Source organism: Gymnoscopelus braueri, assembly GCF_963280865.1.
Source record: "Gymnoscopelus braueri genome assembly, chromosome: 13".
Classification (NCBI taxonomy): Eukaryota; Metazoa; Chordata; class Actinopteri; order Myctophiformes; family Myctophidae; genus Gymnoscopelus; species Gymnoscopelus braueri.
The window spans coordinates 27,903,271-27,921,035 of record NC_137615.1 but is presented as its reverse complement, the minus strand read 5'-3'; the positions used below and the strand labels follow the sequence as shown (position 1 = coordinate 27,921,035).

The following is a 17,765-nucleotide window of genomic DNA, read 5'->3' as shown; positions in this document are numbered from 1 at the left end:
TCGGCACATAATCCCTATGCCAAAATACAAACACATGCCAAAAATACAGTAGAGCTACAGAGACTCTGACTAGACACAACTCACGAGACATGGCGCTAATTTAACTGGCTCCATCTGAGTCAATTGAGTTAAATTAACCCTGAGTATTTTACGATGTGTGTGTGTTATCCATCTGAGAACACAACAGGGTGGCAGAGCAGTTAGTCTTGACCTGTGACAGAAGACACTGGCTCAATCCCTGCGACATCTGACCATCTACAATGTGGCTTTATCGAATCCCAAACTACTCAGTATGAGTATATTGTAGATCACAGGTTCTCAATGTGGGGTTCAGGGATCCCGGGTGGTCCTTTAGGTGGTTTAGATTGGGCTCCCAGAGATAAAACGTTTTATCAGGGGGTCTGAGGCCTAATGCATATCAAACTGGGGATCTTTGAAATGAAAAAGGTTGAGAATCACTGCTGTAGATCCCTTTGACTTGACTTAGGAGGCTTCAGATACACTCAAGTACTGTGGCCAGCTTATCTAGGCCCATTTTGCTGTTCGTTCATGGTGAATTTCATGATGATATGTTACCACAAATGCTAGGTGTGTACTCAGTACTCATATAATCCTGCCACATATGTGCTTTCCCATCATGCCAGATTCACATGTTGTTCCTCAACTCCTTAACAATATTTTCTTCTCACCACTCTGTAAGTTTACCTGCTGTCCTTCACCTGCAGTAGTTTGCTTATCATTTCTGGCCCCCAAAGTCTGTTAGTTTGAATGCTTCTTGCCAAACCTCCGTGCTAACATGTAAGTGAGAATTAAAATTATTAATGGCCAGTTAGACCATAGCTACCCAAGTTCTACACAAAGTACTTACTGTGCAAGCTTTGTATTCGAATAAAATAACAAATAAATTAATGTTCATGAGACAAAGAAAAATTCTAAAAACACAAACCAAGGCACATTTAAGCATGTCAGCTTTTTATACCCATATCAAAATAGCATTAGGTGGCAATGTTATCACAAAACATTTCTTCTCTTCTGATAACTCATTACAAAAAGAACAGACAAGTATCAATAACAGTTCTAAGTTGGCATGAAGACTTATACAAGCCACATTTTCAATAACTTAACATAGTTTGGCTGGTATGGTTAATGGCAACAAACAGAATTAACAGCGTAATTCAGTAATTTGAACTACCTTGATGACCGCTGTTACACCAGAGAACATAAGAACAAAATAATCTTTACTTTTCAAAGTATTCTTTTTATAGATTCACCTTTTTGGCCCTGGTGCCCCTACTTATGAGCATAGCTTTTTCAGGACAACTTCCTGTAAGTCAAAGGTCAAATGAGTGTGTTTTTCAATTGTTAACAGAATACAGTGAGGGCACTTGGAAGCAGGTTACCCTCTGGACTGCTGGCCCCAACGTTTCTTTCCCCAAAGACTGAAAATGTGCAATTGTTCCCGGCAAAAAATAAACACAAAGGCAGAGGAGAGAGAGAGAGAGAGAGAGAGAGAGAGAGAGAGAGAGAGAGAGAGAGAGAGAGAGAGAGAGAGAGAGAGAGAGAGAGAGAGAGAGAGAGAGAGAGAGAGAGAGAGGGCAACAGACACAGAGAGAGGCAGAGACATGGAGAGACACAGAGAGGGAGACAGGAGGGAGAGAGAGAGAGAGAGAGAGAGAGAGAGAGAGAGAGAGAGAGAGAGAGTTCTAGGCTACCAGCCCTCTGTTGTACGACTACAATGGTGCCTCATTCCAGTGGCCTTGCTGAGCCTGTGTCAAATAAAGAACAAGCAGGGAGGGAAACTTACTCGTCCCATACAAATAGGTTCTGTTCCCTGTTTCCCCTGTTTCACCCCGACAACAACCAGAAGACAAGCACTGATCAGCTTTGAAGAGACAAAGCTGTTATTCCCTGGCCTACAGTTTAAATCATTAGTGATAGTGGAAAAACAAATCCAAAAATATATGCTGTATGCCTCTCCATGCTTATTGAAATGAACCACAGACACACAAATGCGTGCATGACACCTATAACACACACGCACACACACGCGCGCGCGCACACACACACACACACACACACACACACACACACACACACACACACACACACACACACACACACACACACACACACACACACACACACACACACACACACACACACACACACACACACACACACACACTTGACAAACTTGTGCACACATTCACTCACAAACGGATTAGAGCTATACATTGCCACCACCTCTGTCTATATGACACTAGAAGGTAAGAAACATTTTCCCTTTTTTTAAGCCATTTTTAATCTGTCTGCATGAGCTAAGCCCAATTTATACTTGTTGACTTGTTGCGTAAATTTTCGGTTGAAAACTATTCTTTCCATCAAGCGACAGTCGTACAATGAAGTACTGTATAGTCTCACACCCGACAGAGTTATTGACTGTTATGCACCTTAACCATGTCTCATATAGTATTTGGATGAGAAATGAACACAGTTCCAAAGTGGATTGAGACAAATAAATAAGAAATGATAAAGAATAAAGTCAGTTATCACAGGTGTAATGCAAACCACCAGAATTAAGTTAGCACCTTGCACTTTTATCATCACACCGCCAATGTGTTTCTGAAACAAGCTGAAACGTCATTGAAACAATCTGTTCATTTTGTCCTCAAATCACATCAGTGGAATTCCAGTGTTTGCAATGAGTTAAATAGAATTAAATATGTTTAAAGACATACCAACACTGTTTAATAAGCTAATGGGTGATATCAGGGTTAGGTACTGCCATTTCTTTATTGCTGTATTTTTCTCACAGCAGCTGAAACAGACCCTCCGGGCGACTGGTAGACACTGAGCAGCATGGAGTTGTATCATGCATGGAAATACTGCCCATTTTGGTCGAGATAAGAAACATCTCATCATACTGTAGTCTTTTCTCATATTCTTCTCTCCAAGTTCATCTTGTTGCAATACAATACATCCTTCAGTATCACAGAGGAGTGATTCCCTGCATCACTGCACTTGGTTGTCTGGTGGAGTCTGTGAACATTAGGGTAGAACTGAGTCTCTCCGACACAAAAAGGTTTTGTTAGTTCATGTTCGAAACAGTCTTTGGCTTGGTTTTGTTCAGACTCAAGTGTCTTTTTTCCCTTGCTGACATCAAAGGAGTTTCCACATAGACGTTGTAGAATGCACCAGTAGGTTCCACCATCCCCCAGTTCCCTCATTCCACAGATTCTCATTGGTCACGTAAGCTCACAATCTCTGGGGGCACCGGTTCTTTGCCAGTAGAAACTGGCACTGCTGCAACGAGCAGCCTCTGGAACAGGTCATGTATTTATTTTCTTGTACACAATTGTGTCCTTTTCTTATCCTCGTTTCACTCCATCCGAGGGTATAGTTACAGGTTCACCAGACATTCATACATTAGTATTGTTACTGAGGAGACCTCACAGGACGAGCAGGTGAATAAATACTTATATGAGGGGAATCACTCTGCTTCACCTCTTGGATTGTCCACAAAATACACCATCATGTGTCCCTGGGTAAGAGATAGAAGACATATACGTGTATGAACAGGCGTGTGTTTATGAACAACAAAAAATGTAAGAAAAATGCTTGATTAACTTACAGTAATCGGGCAAGTTATGTCATTCATTCTTTATTCATCCTTTCATTCACTTATTTCCTTTTTAATTTAACTGAATAAGTGAACTAACCTGGGTTGCTGTTGGTTCTACATCAGCATCGCTCTCATAGCTGCCTTGCTGATACGTTTGCGGTTCTTCCTCATCCTCTTCTTGGGCGGGTTTGGCCGTGCGGGGGGTCGGGGCCCTGCTGGGACCAATACTGGTTGTGTGGTAGTGGTAGTCATTGTTTCTGAAAGAACAGAACTGAGATGAGACTGGAAGGCTAACATAAAAATAAATAAACAAATTGCAATCCCTCTGGGAATAGCGACACAGGTCCAATATGACGTGAATAACGTTGGTCAACTAAGTCATCTTTATTCGAATAACTGCAGCAGATTCTGCATTCTCCTTTGTTTTAATTGAAAATAAATGCTACTTACAATGTGGAAGCCACAAAGATATGAAATTCTGCACTGACTGTACCTGTTTTTTGTGTAGTTGTTTGTGGATGACGCTGTTCTTTATTATACGGGTGGTGATGTCGACTCTCCCTGTCCTTGTCCCTCTCTCCCTCTTCTTCTTCCCGTTTCAGCTGCTGCTGTCTCAGGAGCTCTTTCTCCTGGTCCAGCCTCTTGTGAAGGAGCAGTAGTTCCTTCTTCTCCTGTTCTAGTCTCTCCTCATCTGTCTGCAATCTCTTCCCCTCCTCTGGAGTCTCATTGTCCCTCCGCCTGTCCTGTCCTCGAGGGTCAGGATTTGGCTCTTTTGTGGGTCGGAACCTGTTCTCGCCTCTCTGGTCGGGTGCCTTGGTGGTGCCGAGGCTGGGTTGTGGATACTGAGTTGCTCGCTCAGAGGATTCACTTGCGTGGGTCTTTGAGGTTTTGTCGCTTTGCAGTGACGGGCCGTGAGTTTGTGTGTCTTGTCTAGCTTGCTTCCTGTCCACATTTCCCTCATCGTAACTTGGCCTCCGCTCCGTTCTCATCTTCCCCTCTGTACTGTTGATAACCAACCCATCTTCACCCTCAACCCCTCTGCTGGTCTCATCAACAATGAAACCATCACGATCCTTCAAGGAAAGTGTCCTATTGCCATCAGAAAACTTGTCCTCCACATTCTCCTGATTATCAGCCCCAACTTTAGTTCCAAGGAGCCTGGTGGCATTATAGACCCAGTGAGGGCCATGGAGAATATTTTCCCTGGACCGAGATGTGTCCTCCCCAGCCAGACTATAGCCCTCTTCAGATGGGGTGAACGTGTCTCCTCTTGGGCTCCAGTGCTTCTCCAGCAGCTCCTCCAGTTGGACCCTCTGGTGATGCTTAAGCTCATCCTGATGATGGAGATTCTCCTTGGACCGTGCCTTGCCCTTTGACAATAAAGTTGAATCAAATTCAGCTCAATTTCCATGAATTCAGTACAGTTCAGCTCAGTTAGTTAGTTTCCATTCAGCTGAGGCTATTGAGTCTGATATTATTGTTCTAATTACATACATACAGTACAGTGGAAATTGGTGGTGTTTATGTCTACCTGTCTTGTAATATCACTTAAAAGCACCTTCAGAACAGTATATAAAATGTCACAGATGGAGTCTTAATGTTCACAGTAAATAGGCTTGCAGTGCCTGCCAAATACTGTACCGACATGCTTTAAGACATTACTGATACAACTGCACACACTACATGACTACATGATTTGTTTTTGTCTGATTTTAATATGTCATGTTGCCTTCATGATTTGTTGTTGCCCAAACCAGACCACAAATACGAAGAACTATGGACGAAAAGCATACTTTAAATGTGTCAAAATAAGCTTCATACCTGTCCCTGGCTGAGGGTCTGGTTTCGATGTTGGTCCTTGGTGTGGGTCTGTTGTCTGCGAGAGGATTTTTTCCTGGGGACGGGAGGACGCGGGGCGGGCTGACAGCGACACTCCACGTGGTCCACCACCGATACCACCGCTTTGGCATAGGTGGGTCGTTTGTTGACATACTGGATCTTCATCACCTATAACGACAACGGAGAGGAAGAGGTGCGAGGATTTACTTTACGGAGTACAGAACCTGTGCTCTGCATTTAACTATAGCACAATTAAAAAAGTGTGTGTGTGCGTGTGTGTGTGAGTGTGTGTGTGTGTGTGTGTGTGTGTGTGTGTGTGTGTGTGTGTGTGTGTGTGTGTGTGTGTGTGTGTGTGTGTGTGCGTGCGTGTGCATGTGTGTACCTGTAGGTACCGCGTGTGCGTAAGGATAGGGACACACTGCAGACTCTTGGTGTTACAGCAGCCGGAGCAGCGCTGCACCTCAACGCAGGGCGGCCATAACAGGAAGTTGGCGTTGCTACGATCCAACATGGCTCTGGTGACCTCTACGACCTCAGTACGAACTTTACACAGAGCCTGCTGTGCTGGTTGAGCATCTGATGGAGGACAAAGGGAGAGAGACAATGACTTAAATATACAGTTATGTTCTTATTCATATTACCAGGGACTTTGCAAGCGATATAGGCCTCATTGGCCCCATGATAAGATGATAATGATGAGGACATTAATACTGTGGTGGGCCCCTGTGCTGCTTTAGGCCAGATTAATCATTATCACGTTTTCCCATTTCATGACAGCCCTGAGTATAAGTGGTGGAAAGTAATTAAGTACATTTACTTAAGTACTGTACTTAAGTACAATTTTGAGGTATTTGTACTTTACTTGAGTATTTCTAATTTCCAATACTTTTACTTCTACTCCACTACATCTCAGAGGCAAATATTGTACTTTTACTCCACTACAATTATTTGAGAACTTTAGAAGTTACTAGTTACTTTTCAGATATAAATTATGATATTATGAAACATACATTTACAACTTTAGCCCTATTTTATACCTAAGCTATTTGAAAATATCCGATCTACAAGCTCACAACGCGTCGCGAGGCGACGCGTTGTGAGCTTGTAGATCTGCTATGTTCAAATATTTAGTACTTTTACTTTTGGTACTTTAAGTACATTTTGATGCCAATACTTTTGCACTTTTACTCAAGTAAATTTTTAATTCCGGACTTTCACTTGTAACAGAGTATTTTTATTTTGCAGTATTGGTACTTTTACTTAAGTAAAGAATTTGAGTACTTTTTCCACCACTGAGTATAAGTACAAAAAGAACAAGACATATATGATAACTATAATAATCCCCATGCAACAATGGGGAGTAGTCACTCAAACAATCAATTACCCAAATGGATTATTATAGGCCAGCCCTTCCAGGGTCCGGCAAAAAAAATAAATCTTCAATACAAAATACAATCCAAAAATAATGAGAATCCTGACATATTTCTTGCACCATTAGATAAAGAATGCTAAACACAAACACACTTTTGAAGAACTGTGTGGGTTTACCAAACTCATTCCAGGGATGTCTGTATCAGCTGAGCCAAGAACTAATGAGCAACAATCAACATGCACTCTCAAGGCTCATCCATCTCATGATTAGCTACAGCTGTCCAAACCCACACAAGTTGTTATGAGATGAGTGTCTGGCAAATATGATAATTGCTTTATTCCTTTTGGCTTGCACATTCATCTAAAAGTATCTGTCTACCTCGGGTGCGTGCATGTAGTCTCAGGTTTGTACGGTGAAACATGTTGTGGCCATACAAGCACAATTTACCAATACAGCAGACAATATAATGATGAAATCGCTTACAGCTCTGTTGAGTTTAGTTTAATTTAGCTTTATTTCCATAGTGTTATAGAGTATTAAAATGAAACGGTAATAGCTCAGTGATTAAAGTAATGATTAAAATACCAAGATTGTTTTCTTTTTCCCTGGAACCATCGGACGCCAGAGTGAACAAAAACAGATAAGCACGCAAAAGTACAACATCTTGCCCAAAGACACTTTGGCATGACACCAGATAGTTGAGAGAGACGAGAGATAGTCGTAGAGAGAAATAGTTGAGGCAATAGTGCTGTTCAGTATCAAATTTATGCTCTCAGAATCTGACATTCTCTCTGTACTTCCACCATGCTATCAAATTCTAAGTGAAAATGTCTGAACTTCTTCAGCAAGGCAGAGTTTAAATCTCGATTGATAACGTTTCATAACGACATCTGCTTGCATGAGTGAACATGACAAAGATGTGAGACTAATGTAGATAGATGCGCAATAATGTGGACATCTGCTTTATTATGATAGAGAGAACAGGTCAGCAGGGAGGATTTTAGCGTGTCAGTAAAACCATACTCGTCACATTAATCAGCCTCCTGGGAAGGCTGACTGAGCACTCTCCAAGTACTCCATTAATGAGGACTGAGCGTTCTGAGCTCTTGGAGAAAATCAGGAATCCTCCTTGCCAGCACTACAACTTTCTTTCACTGTTGGAGTGTACTTATGAGTGCATTTGTCATCATAATGAATGCTTTCATGGTTGGATGGAGGGAGTGCCTGAGATTGCCTCACTTTTGAACACACACAGTCTAGAGGCCGTTAATCCCCCCCATGTATCAGGGTGATGACACTCAACATTATTATTTCATTAACTACAATAGCCTGATGGCTTGAGCATCAGACACGCAGATGACATTCTGATCCGATCAGACAAGGAGTTCAATGTTTGAACATCTGCAGACCAAATCAGAAGCAAGTAACAATGCCACAGGAATAGACGATGAAATGGGGAGATAGGTGGATGGATAAAGACCATAAATTAGATAGATAAAATAGAAATACAGCCCACTAGAGGCCAAAGACATTTACTGTTATTTGAACGTAGATATACTGTACACTTTGATTTCATTTACAATTGAAGAGAGATGTATAAAGTTGGTTTATTCTTGTTAACCCATTAAATGCAAATCAATCACACATTAAGTTGTCCATGTACTCTGTCAACCAAAGTAAGAAAGACAAAGGGAAAAAAAACACCATCAAATGAAAGAGGAAGAAATCAAAACTCACCAAGGCTCCTTGGTAATCTATGACCTTCATTAGCAGGTGAACCCTCCTCCTCTCCATCTGAGACATACAATAAATGCTCAATATCAATTTCACATACTGTATCTAGACATCTCTACTATTACAATATTGTTTCATTGTAAAAGTTAAAGTTGTGTATGTTAAAGTTCCATTTAAAGTTCTGTCGCATGTGGCTTTGAATGCAGAAGAAAGCATGACAGACAAAAGAGAGCACAGACAAGAGAGACAGACAGACAGACAGACAGACAGACAGACAGACAGACAGACAGACAGACAGACAGACAGACAGACAGACAGACAGACAGACAGACAGACAGACAGACAGACAGACAGACAGACAGACAGACAGACAGACAGACAGACAGACAGACAGACAGACAGACAGGCAGACAGACAGACCGGCAGAGAAACAGACAGAAAGAAAGGAGGGGTCAGTTAAAGTCATTGTTTTATTGTTTACAACTGAAACTTCCCTAGTTAGCCTGCTGTAGAGCTCATCCCATGTGATTGTTGAAGCAATTGCTTTTTAGCATTTTGTAGTGCAGTACATTGTGTTTTCAGTCCATGATTAAATAAACCGCTCTTTGTTTATTCATTGTAGCAGTTGTAAAATACAGGTTTTCCCATATTAATTTAAAAGTTTCTGTTGGTACAGAAAGGACAGTGTGTACGCAGGACGCAATGAGAACCATCTACAAAATGTTGTACGTAGTTCAGGTCTAATTGCACTTGGAGAAAATAAGACACAGGCACATGTTCTCCAGTCATAGTAGTAGTAGTCGGAATAGTACAGCAGTTGTGAAAGTAATTAAAAGCAAAATACTGAGGATTTTACGGTATCTTTGAAGTAGTATATTTGTGTGTTATTAATAATAGAAGAATGCTCTGGGTCTTTACCTACGGAGTCAGTGAACAGAAGCAGCTGGAGGTCTTCTAAGGAGGAGATGGGACTGCTTCTAACCAGCTCCACCAGGGCTGCAGGAAGAGGGTCCCCCTGAAACACACACACACACACACACACACACACACACACACACACACACACACACACACACACACACACACACACACACACACACACACACACACACACACACACACACACACACACACACACACACACACACACATAATGAGAACAATTAGAAAGATACGTGGCAGAGATACCTATATATGAATCACATAACCACAAATAATATGTATTGTCAGCTGTGTACATCCATATTGCAGTAGCCATTGAGTCCCAGAATATCCTTCGAATTTCAGACAGCCCTGCAAAGGTTTGCAAACAATTCCTCTGGAGCGAGAGTGCAGCACTTGTGCGGCGAACATTCACATTGTAGGGTCTGTGCATAACTCCAATCCAGGGTTTCCCAAGGGTGTTACACCTGGTCCATAACTGAACATGAACTGGTAACAGACCGTATGCCACCTTCGGGAAACCCGGGACTACAGTTATGCACAGGGCCTATTGTATGGCTTACGTACTGTGAGCTTAAAGATTTGGTATTTCCGGCGAGTGACAGTGTTGTAAAACAAAGTATAAACCAGGCTTAATGTAATGAGCTTAATGCGACATAATGGCTACGTCTGTAACAACGCACTTTAGACTCAAAATTACTAGGCTCAGCTGCCACACAGACAACCAGGCAACAGCTCCACAGTCTGAGTGTGTGTACTAGGTGTGGGGTTTGACCCCCAGAGTCATTAATGGGCGAGGGATGATGGTGTGTGTGTGTGTGTGTGTGTGTGTGTGTGTGTGTGTGTGTGTGTGTGTGTGTGTGTGTGTGTGTGTGTGTGTGTGTGTGTGTGTGTGTGTGTGTGTGTGTGTGTGTGTGTGTGTGTGTGTGTGTGTGTGTGTGTGTGTGTGTAGGGGTATTAGCCACAGTGGACACACAATGGTCACTAAGAGCAGGGTGAATGACTATTGGCCTTGTGTCCTCTCATCTGCTAACATTTAGGGGTCAAAGGAGCCAGGAAGGAGCCAGGAAGTGGGGGAAGGAGTGATACAGAGAGGACTGGAGGTGCATCTGAAAAAAAGAGGGTTAATGGATGAATAAAAAGAAGGGACGAGGGGATCAGACATGGGTCGAGAGACACTCCAGAGAGGATAGCTTTAAATGTTGCGGGGCTCCCCCGGCTGCAACATGGAACCACTGAAAACCACCTCTGTCTGGTCAGTGTGTCGGCCCAAGCTGGCGAATGAACCACTTAAGCCCTCTTTTATTTTTTATTAGCTAATATGCAAGCCTTGTAAGTTATTTTGAAAATAGCCATCTAGCAATCTATAGCCTTGTAGATTGGCTGTAAAAAAATACTTTTTTAGGATTTAAAAAAAAAGTGCCCAAAATAGTCATACCAGGGTTAAAGTTCAGCAAATCAATAACACAGCATTTTGCTAAGGTAAGTAGGTATAGGAAGAGATATTTGGAATAAATGAAAGAAGCCCATCCTACAAAGACCCACAGCCTGATAACTACAGAAAATATATTTGTATTAGAAGGCCAATAACATTATCTCAAATAGCAATTTCAATATTCATGCTCCTAAAAAAAACAGCTGTTTTCCAAAATGCCACTTTAACTGCATTCTTATTATTCTCAGATTATGCTTATACGTAGTTGTTCCAGCCTTCAAATATATTTTACAAGTAGTTTTAATACTTTCTTTTGCTGCACAATGAATTATTCTCAAACATGTCAACCCATTCAAAATGCATTATTTTCCCACTGCAGGTCTGGTCCAGCAAACATACAAGCAAGTGTGTTAAATTCCATTAAGTTTTTTGAGAGTATCACTGTAAAATCCGTAGTGTGCATTTCATTTCAAGGGGGTCCCTGGCTAAATGATTGATAGTTAAGGAACCAAATGAACATTTACGAGTCTGTAGCTCAGAGAGAGTACGGGTCCAGTTGGTTCCATTTCTACACTCTCAGAGTTAAATGAACACTCCAGATTTTACTGTGTATGATGAATCCCTCTGGGACAAAATGCTTAGCCAGAGGAAGCAGCCATCCATGTGTGAACATGGCATTCACACACCCTGCCCTTACTGTATGCCATTGACTTTTCCCCTATTGTTGGTTGACTCAGAGTCAAATTATACAGGAGGGAAATGCCGTGAATTAACATCTCGACTGCACAACCGCTGATGCCCCTAAGGAGCCATCAGGGCTACTTCCTCCCCCCGTCCAGGTTCCACCAGGCGGGCAAACCTGCCTGCTTGGCTAATTGTGTCTGATGGACTTGTCTTTGTTCACAGCAAGGCCCGCTGTCACGATCATTTGAGTCAGAGCAGGAAGAATTAAACACTTCAGCTCCGGGTAACCGATAAACAAAGCTGAGGTAAACAGATAAGCAATGCACAGGCGGAGAATGTAAACACACGTCAATAATGCATACAAAACCATATATATTACAACTCACAGTATCCGTTCAAAAGGGAGACGTGTTAGGTGTTATGTATGTATGTAAGTTGACAGACGAATATGAAGGAAATACAGCCAGTTGAAACCAGTGAATGGATTTATTTGTCTTATTTCTTAATGATTTTGCTATATGGAAACATTCATGCCAAAAAAACACTGAATTGAAACGGAGCGAATAGAATGTAATCCACATACTATTTGGTTTACACTGCCAGTGTCTGAGATTGATCAACTAAACTCTACCTCAGCATCCAGCTCCATCTGGAGTGGTTTGCCTGCTTTAAATAAAGTATTTCTGCTGATGGAGCAGAGACAGTGAAGCTGTTAGACTATGTGTATCATTATAATGTTGGCTATGGAAACAAAATGCCATGGTGACACGTGTGCTGCTGCACATCCCACCTCTCACAACCGGTACTGAGACTCAAGGAAGTGAATTGTAACGTCCGCTCACTGTTTGTCCTGCTCTCAGTGCTGTTTAGAGAGGCAATGAGGTAACTTCCTATTTCCTCGTTTTAACATCAGAATAAGCTCCGTTTAATAGTAATTTGTGAGCAATCACACAAAAAAAATCATGTCATCTAGTTAACTCCAATTTGACACAATCCATTCCAGACCTTGTCTTCACTTAATTAGCCTTTGTGAGTCTTCACAGAAGATGTAACATAATCCGATGCTTATCCTACTGTTTCCCATTTGGTACAGCCATCTCTACCCCAAACCCCTGGAGGATTATTGGACACATTGAGGAATGCCAGGTACACGCAGGGGCTGTGGTGAGCAGAGGAGGAGGAGGAGAGGGAACATCTAATGCTACATAATTAGAGGGTCTAACTTTGCTGCCGGCGCACAAGCCGAGCAGAGGCCGCAGCAGCAGCATGCACATGTGCATGGGCTCACATGGAATTATTGAAACCGAGCATACACGTGCACATCGCTAGCATGCATCTTATAGCACGCATCTTGTAGCATGCATCTTTTATGTATTTTTTACACTTTTCTTGTTTTCCTCCAGTTACTTTCTTAATCACTTAACCTTATTTTCTTAAATAGCAGATCTACAAGCTCACAATGTGTTGCATCATGAAAATGTTTAGAACATTTGTGAAAACGTGAATATTTTCACCTTGACATGCACGCCCAAAATAGGGATGCCAGTTTGAAAGTGGTTATACGACTAATAATAATCTCGATAATGATAATGGTAATTATTCCTCATCATGGGTTCCTCCTCATCATTAAACCACAGTTCCCATCTTAACACGCAGCAGAGCTACAGCTCCACAGAAACTGGCGATGTTCTTGCATACAGCATGCACAGTGTCATAAGCTGTCACCAAATCCATGCACACACCATGCGTCTGATTCACAGAATACCATGAATGCTGATTATGGGCTTTGTGATGCCTCCATGCCACCCATGCTGCCAATTTAACATTAGAGATGGGGAATTCCGTCCTGGTCGTGTAAGTTACGCCTCAAAGTGCTTGTGACTGTACATTTCTGCCTCAAATTGCCAGGGGGGCCTGTCAGTGTGCCAGCAGAGACCATAAAATGAACTGGGGTCTATGAGTAAAGGACTGATTCTCATGCTTTGACCCCGAGACCAGCACATCATCGGGCACAGCTTACAAAGTCTCCTCCCATCCCATGGCGGGAGCAATATGACCCATGAATATGGCTCATTATCCTATCACAGTGCTAGTTCTATAAGACCATCTGCTTACCTCTTCACCCCTCTCGCTCATCGCATATCCCTCCACCCATCCCCCCACAATCAACTCTACTTGTTAGACCCAACTCAATCCAGCAGAACTGTGGGTCATGGGAAACATCAAGCGAGGGTCCATTGTTGAGAGGGCTCTCTAGTCAACCATGAACCCATAGAGGCCTGGCTCAGAATAAGTTTAATCAATTTGATCAGTTTAACCACCCTATATACTTTGTTGTGTGATAAATAACGAAAATAGCTGTCGCATCACATCGCTTTGCTAGCTTGTAGACCGGCCATTTTTGCTATTTTTTTAAATTAAGGGGAAAAGAATTGGTGGGGGGGGGGTAAAACATTTGACACCAGCGTTATTGTGAATAATATGGTGATGAATTGGAGAGTGAGCAGCTGATCCCACCAGCTCATCACTGGAGGGTTGAAACAGTAAGCCAATAAAGGCCCTCACTGGCTGGTTCTGTCTGGGAACGAGGAACTGGAACGGAAGTTATCTGATTAATTTGGATGAAGCCAACAAAGAGGTGTGCCCCAATTTGACCTGTTTATATCTCCACTTCCTAAAACGGACATCTTGCTGTCTCTGTGTGAGCATGTGTGTGTGCCTGCCTGCCTGCCTGCCTGCCTGCCTGCCGCACGTGTGTGCATGCGTGCGTCTGTGCGTGTGTGTGTGTGTGTGTGAGTGTGCGTGTATTGATTATCTTGCTCCCCATACTCCTTAGATTCTATGACTGGGAAACTGATTGTAATCTTTCTTCAGGCCTCCATTCACATAAAACTATGGCATGAATGGACTTCATATCTATAGCCAGCCATCATCATAAGAGGCCAAAAATGTTTATGAATGTTACAATGTCGGTTACATAGAAAACCTCATTTGACCTCAGTCTGGGACTTTTGTCTTTTCTTGTTGACTTCTGAAGAAAACGGTCCCAGTTATTAAGTTATGAAGCAGAATAAATGTGTGGGAATATTATTTTTCTCCCAAACATGTGGTTGCCACATTGTTTGTTTTTGTATTTGTGGAGGCAGAGCACTGTGATAGGTTCCTTGTTGATCAACTATGGTATTCCAGAACACATGTATGGTCAAATAATGCATAAAATAGGATTATGCTTGATAATGCCTAATCATAAAATAATGTATTGAGGTTGATTTGGGTGACGTTTTCTAAATTCTTACACAGCTCTATCTAAAGCCTGAAAGGCAGAACATTTTAATAATCATAATGCCTCCAGATATTGTATGTATGTGACATGCCCATACTTAATTTTGTTTTAAAAGAAAAGATGACACCTATAGCTGACCTACAGATCCACTCTGGAAAGCATTATGGATCCATACAAAGTTTTCCAAGGTCAACATCTTTTGTGTGACAAGTTGTCTTAACAGTGTGTTGAAATTTGAGACACCTCTCACATCACACACAGTACAAGTCTCAAATCACCTCCCTGAACTATTCTTTACTGGACCTGTGAGTGAGGAAATACAAAAAGAAAAGGGGTGTGTGACTGTGGACAGCTGAATGTCTGATTATACTTTTCTTTTTTTTTTCTTTTTTTAAGTGGCCTCCTGTCATGATGATATGATTATGCTTATTGACAGGTTTATGAGCACGCTCACTCAGTGAAACATCTGGAACGGTCTCCACCATGGACGCTGGACTGAAGCACGTGGTGCGTTCAGCCATGGGGGAGCCTATCATCACGGCTCGCTTTGTTTCTCCGTTCATCAGAAGCCATAAAGCTCCAGAGGAGTACCTTGGCATGTGTGTCTACCCTCAGGCGCCCATTCATAAAGCCAGTTAATGGGAGAAATAACTGTTATTTTCTCTTTAAGGATTCCCACCCCTATCAGCACCAATAGTCATCGAGTTGTTAGTTGGCCCCCAGAGGACGCTGCTTTGATAAAGTTTATGTGATTAGGTACAGTAGCCCTGCTACAGTGAATTGGGGCAGGTGCATTGATTGCATGCACTATAAAAAAGAGCATTTTATCACAGCTAAGCTATATCGTTTGAGATGTAGGATTGCGTTATATCGTGACATTATATATTAAAAAATAAATAAATAAAAGTTTACCAAAGGTTTACCAAAATGAATTTTGAAGTATTTGAAGTAGCTGTTTTCGAATTTAGAATGAAGTGTTTTTTATTTATTGTAATTTTGTATGATAGAATCGAATCGAATAGAACAGAGTTTGAAGTGGATGTCCAGCCCTGTCCATGAAATATCAGTCTCTCAGTTCCCAAACTTTTTAGCTCGAGACCCGGGACCCAAACTAGTGAAAATAGCAGATCTACAAGCTTGTAGATCGGCAATTTTCACTACTTCTTAAACATTTGTTTTCTAATTAATGGAATGTATTTGATTTTTTTTTAATGTATTTATTACATTATTTTTGAAAGATTTGTTTTGGTTGCTTTTAATAAATAAAGCAAATACAATAGAAAATGTAAGAGGCAAAAGGTTAAAGGATATTTACTGGCAACCCATAAAATTGTGTCCACGACCCACAAATGGGTCCCGACCCAGTGTTTGGGAACCAGTGCTCTCTGGGATTATGGCATAATTATAAACTCACCTCCTCGGCTGCGCCAAACCGGAGACACGCCGCCAGCATCGCGAGCATCTGTACCCACAACCAGCCCATGTTGCTGCCCAGCCTCGATGCTCCGCGACGGACCGGGCATTTAGGGAGGCGAGAGTCTCTCTGCTCAGCACTGGCCAAGGGGACAGCGGCGTGCCCTGGATCTGTGGCTCGCCCTGCTGTGGATCTGCGTGATGCGCGCAGGCGGGCTCCCACGCTGTCGTCTCCAGCAAAGTTATCCAAAGAATTGGCGATTGTCCTCAGTATAAGCGGACCCTGCCTCCTTCTCTTCCGTCTCAGAAGACGTCCACTTTATTTCAGCATTGGAGATGGAGAACCCAAACTGTAGGTTGCACAATCCACAATCCAGGTTTATTTTGTGTGAGACAACCAATTCAGCGTTATTAATGCACTCTGGAACTATATAGCTGAAAAAAAAACAAAAAAAGTGAAAGACTAGTGCATTAGTCCACATAAAAGGTTCAGAACCTTACTAAGCTACATTTCGAAGTTAACAAAGGTCCAAAAACCACATGATGAAGTTATCCACCAGATCTCAGAACGTGTCAGTCGAATATCAAAAGTTAGATTATCCCAGAGATTCAATATCCAAAAAATGAAATCAAAATGTAAAAAGTTAAACAAAATAAAGAAAATCCACTTGTATTCGCGTTTCCAATGCGTCCCCCAGACTATCTCAATATTTCTAACAGTGAACAAACGCAAAGTCTAAGGGCTAAATCTATGGACTAACGGCAGTGGACGGTAGTTTGCGGTCCTCTTCTTCCAAGGAGCCTTATCAATAACCAAAGCGCTCTAGTCTCAGTGCGCCTCTGCCCTCCCTGGACCTGCCTGATTACAGCCGGTGCGCAGCACGCACACACAGTCCCATAGCCCGGAGAGAAGGTCATGCTTTGATTGGCTGACTGGTTGTCAGGCAACTTCTGGCAGTTTAACATGGTGGCTTATAACAAAGCATTTGATACATATTCATGCATCAAAATGACTTGATAATATTTTAAAGGGACGTTGATGAATTGCCTAACTTGGGCCATTGGTAACTAATAATATAGCCTCTGGCCAGCAATAGTGACAGAAGTAGCCAAGTTGCCTGACAACCAACTAGCCAATTACAGCGCGACTGACCACCTCCAGTCTATGGGTTCTATAGTCTAAAATTCCTGACCGAGTTCTGGTAGAATATCTCTCTCTCCCGCCCTCTATCTGAGGAATAGGTCATGATCTGCATACAAAGGACAGAGCTTGAACAGAATGAACAGCCACACTTGGGAATATTTCCTGTGGTTTTGATCATGAGGGTATCTCTGAGGCTATGCCAAGACCTTCAAAGATGATCCATTAGAAGAAAGTCCCCTTTGATCTAAATGCACAGCTATTTCTCTAGTTGTGACACATGCTTTGATATAAGTTTGG

The 17,765-nt window shown here is 42.2% G+C and overlaps 1 protein-coding gene across 1 annotated transcript; it reads right to left on the bottom strand.

Annotated features, from left to right (window-relative positions):
* Window positions 1-977: 977 nt before the first annotated feature.
* On the bottom strand, window positions 978-17,121 carry pdgfbb (platelet-derived growth factor beta polypeptide b). Its single transcript, XM_080446379.1, has 8 exons — window positions 16,326-17,121; window positions 9,486-9,582; window positions 8,571-8,627; window positions 5,844-6,037; window positions 5,444-5,629; window positions 4,116-4,992; window positions 3,720-3,879; window positions 978-3,541 (listed from the first exon to the last, which is right to left on the bottom strand). Exons 1-7 carry the CDS (start codon window positions 16,392-16,394, stop codon window positions 3,737-3,739), a joined length of 1,623 nt encoding a protein of 540 aa, XP_080302505.1. The 5' UTR covers window positions 16,395-17,121; the 3' UTR covers window positions 978-3,541; window positions 3,720-3,736.
* Window positions 17,122-17,765: the final 644 nt, after the last annotated feature.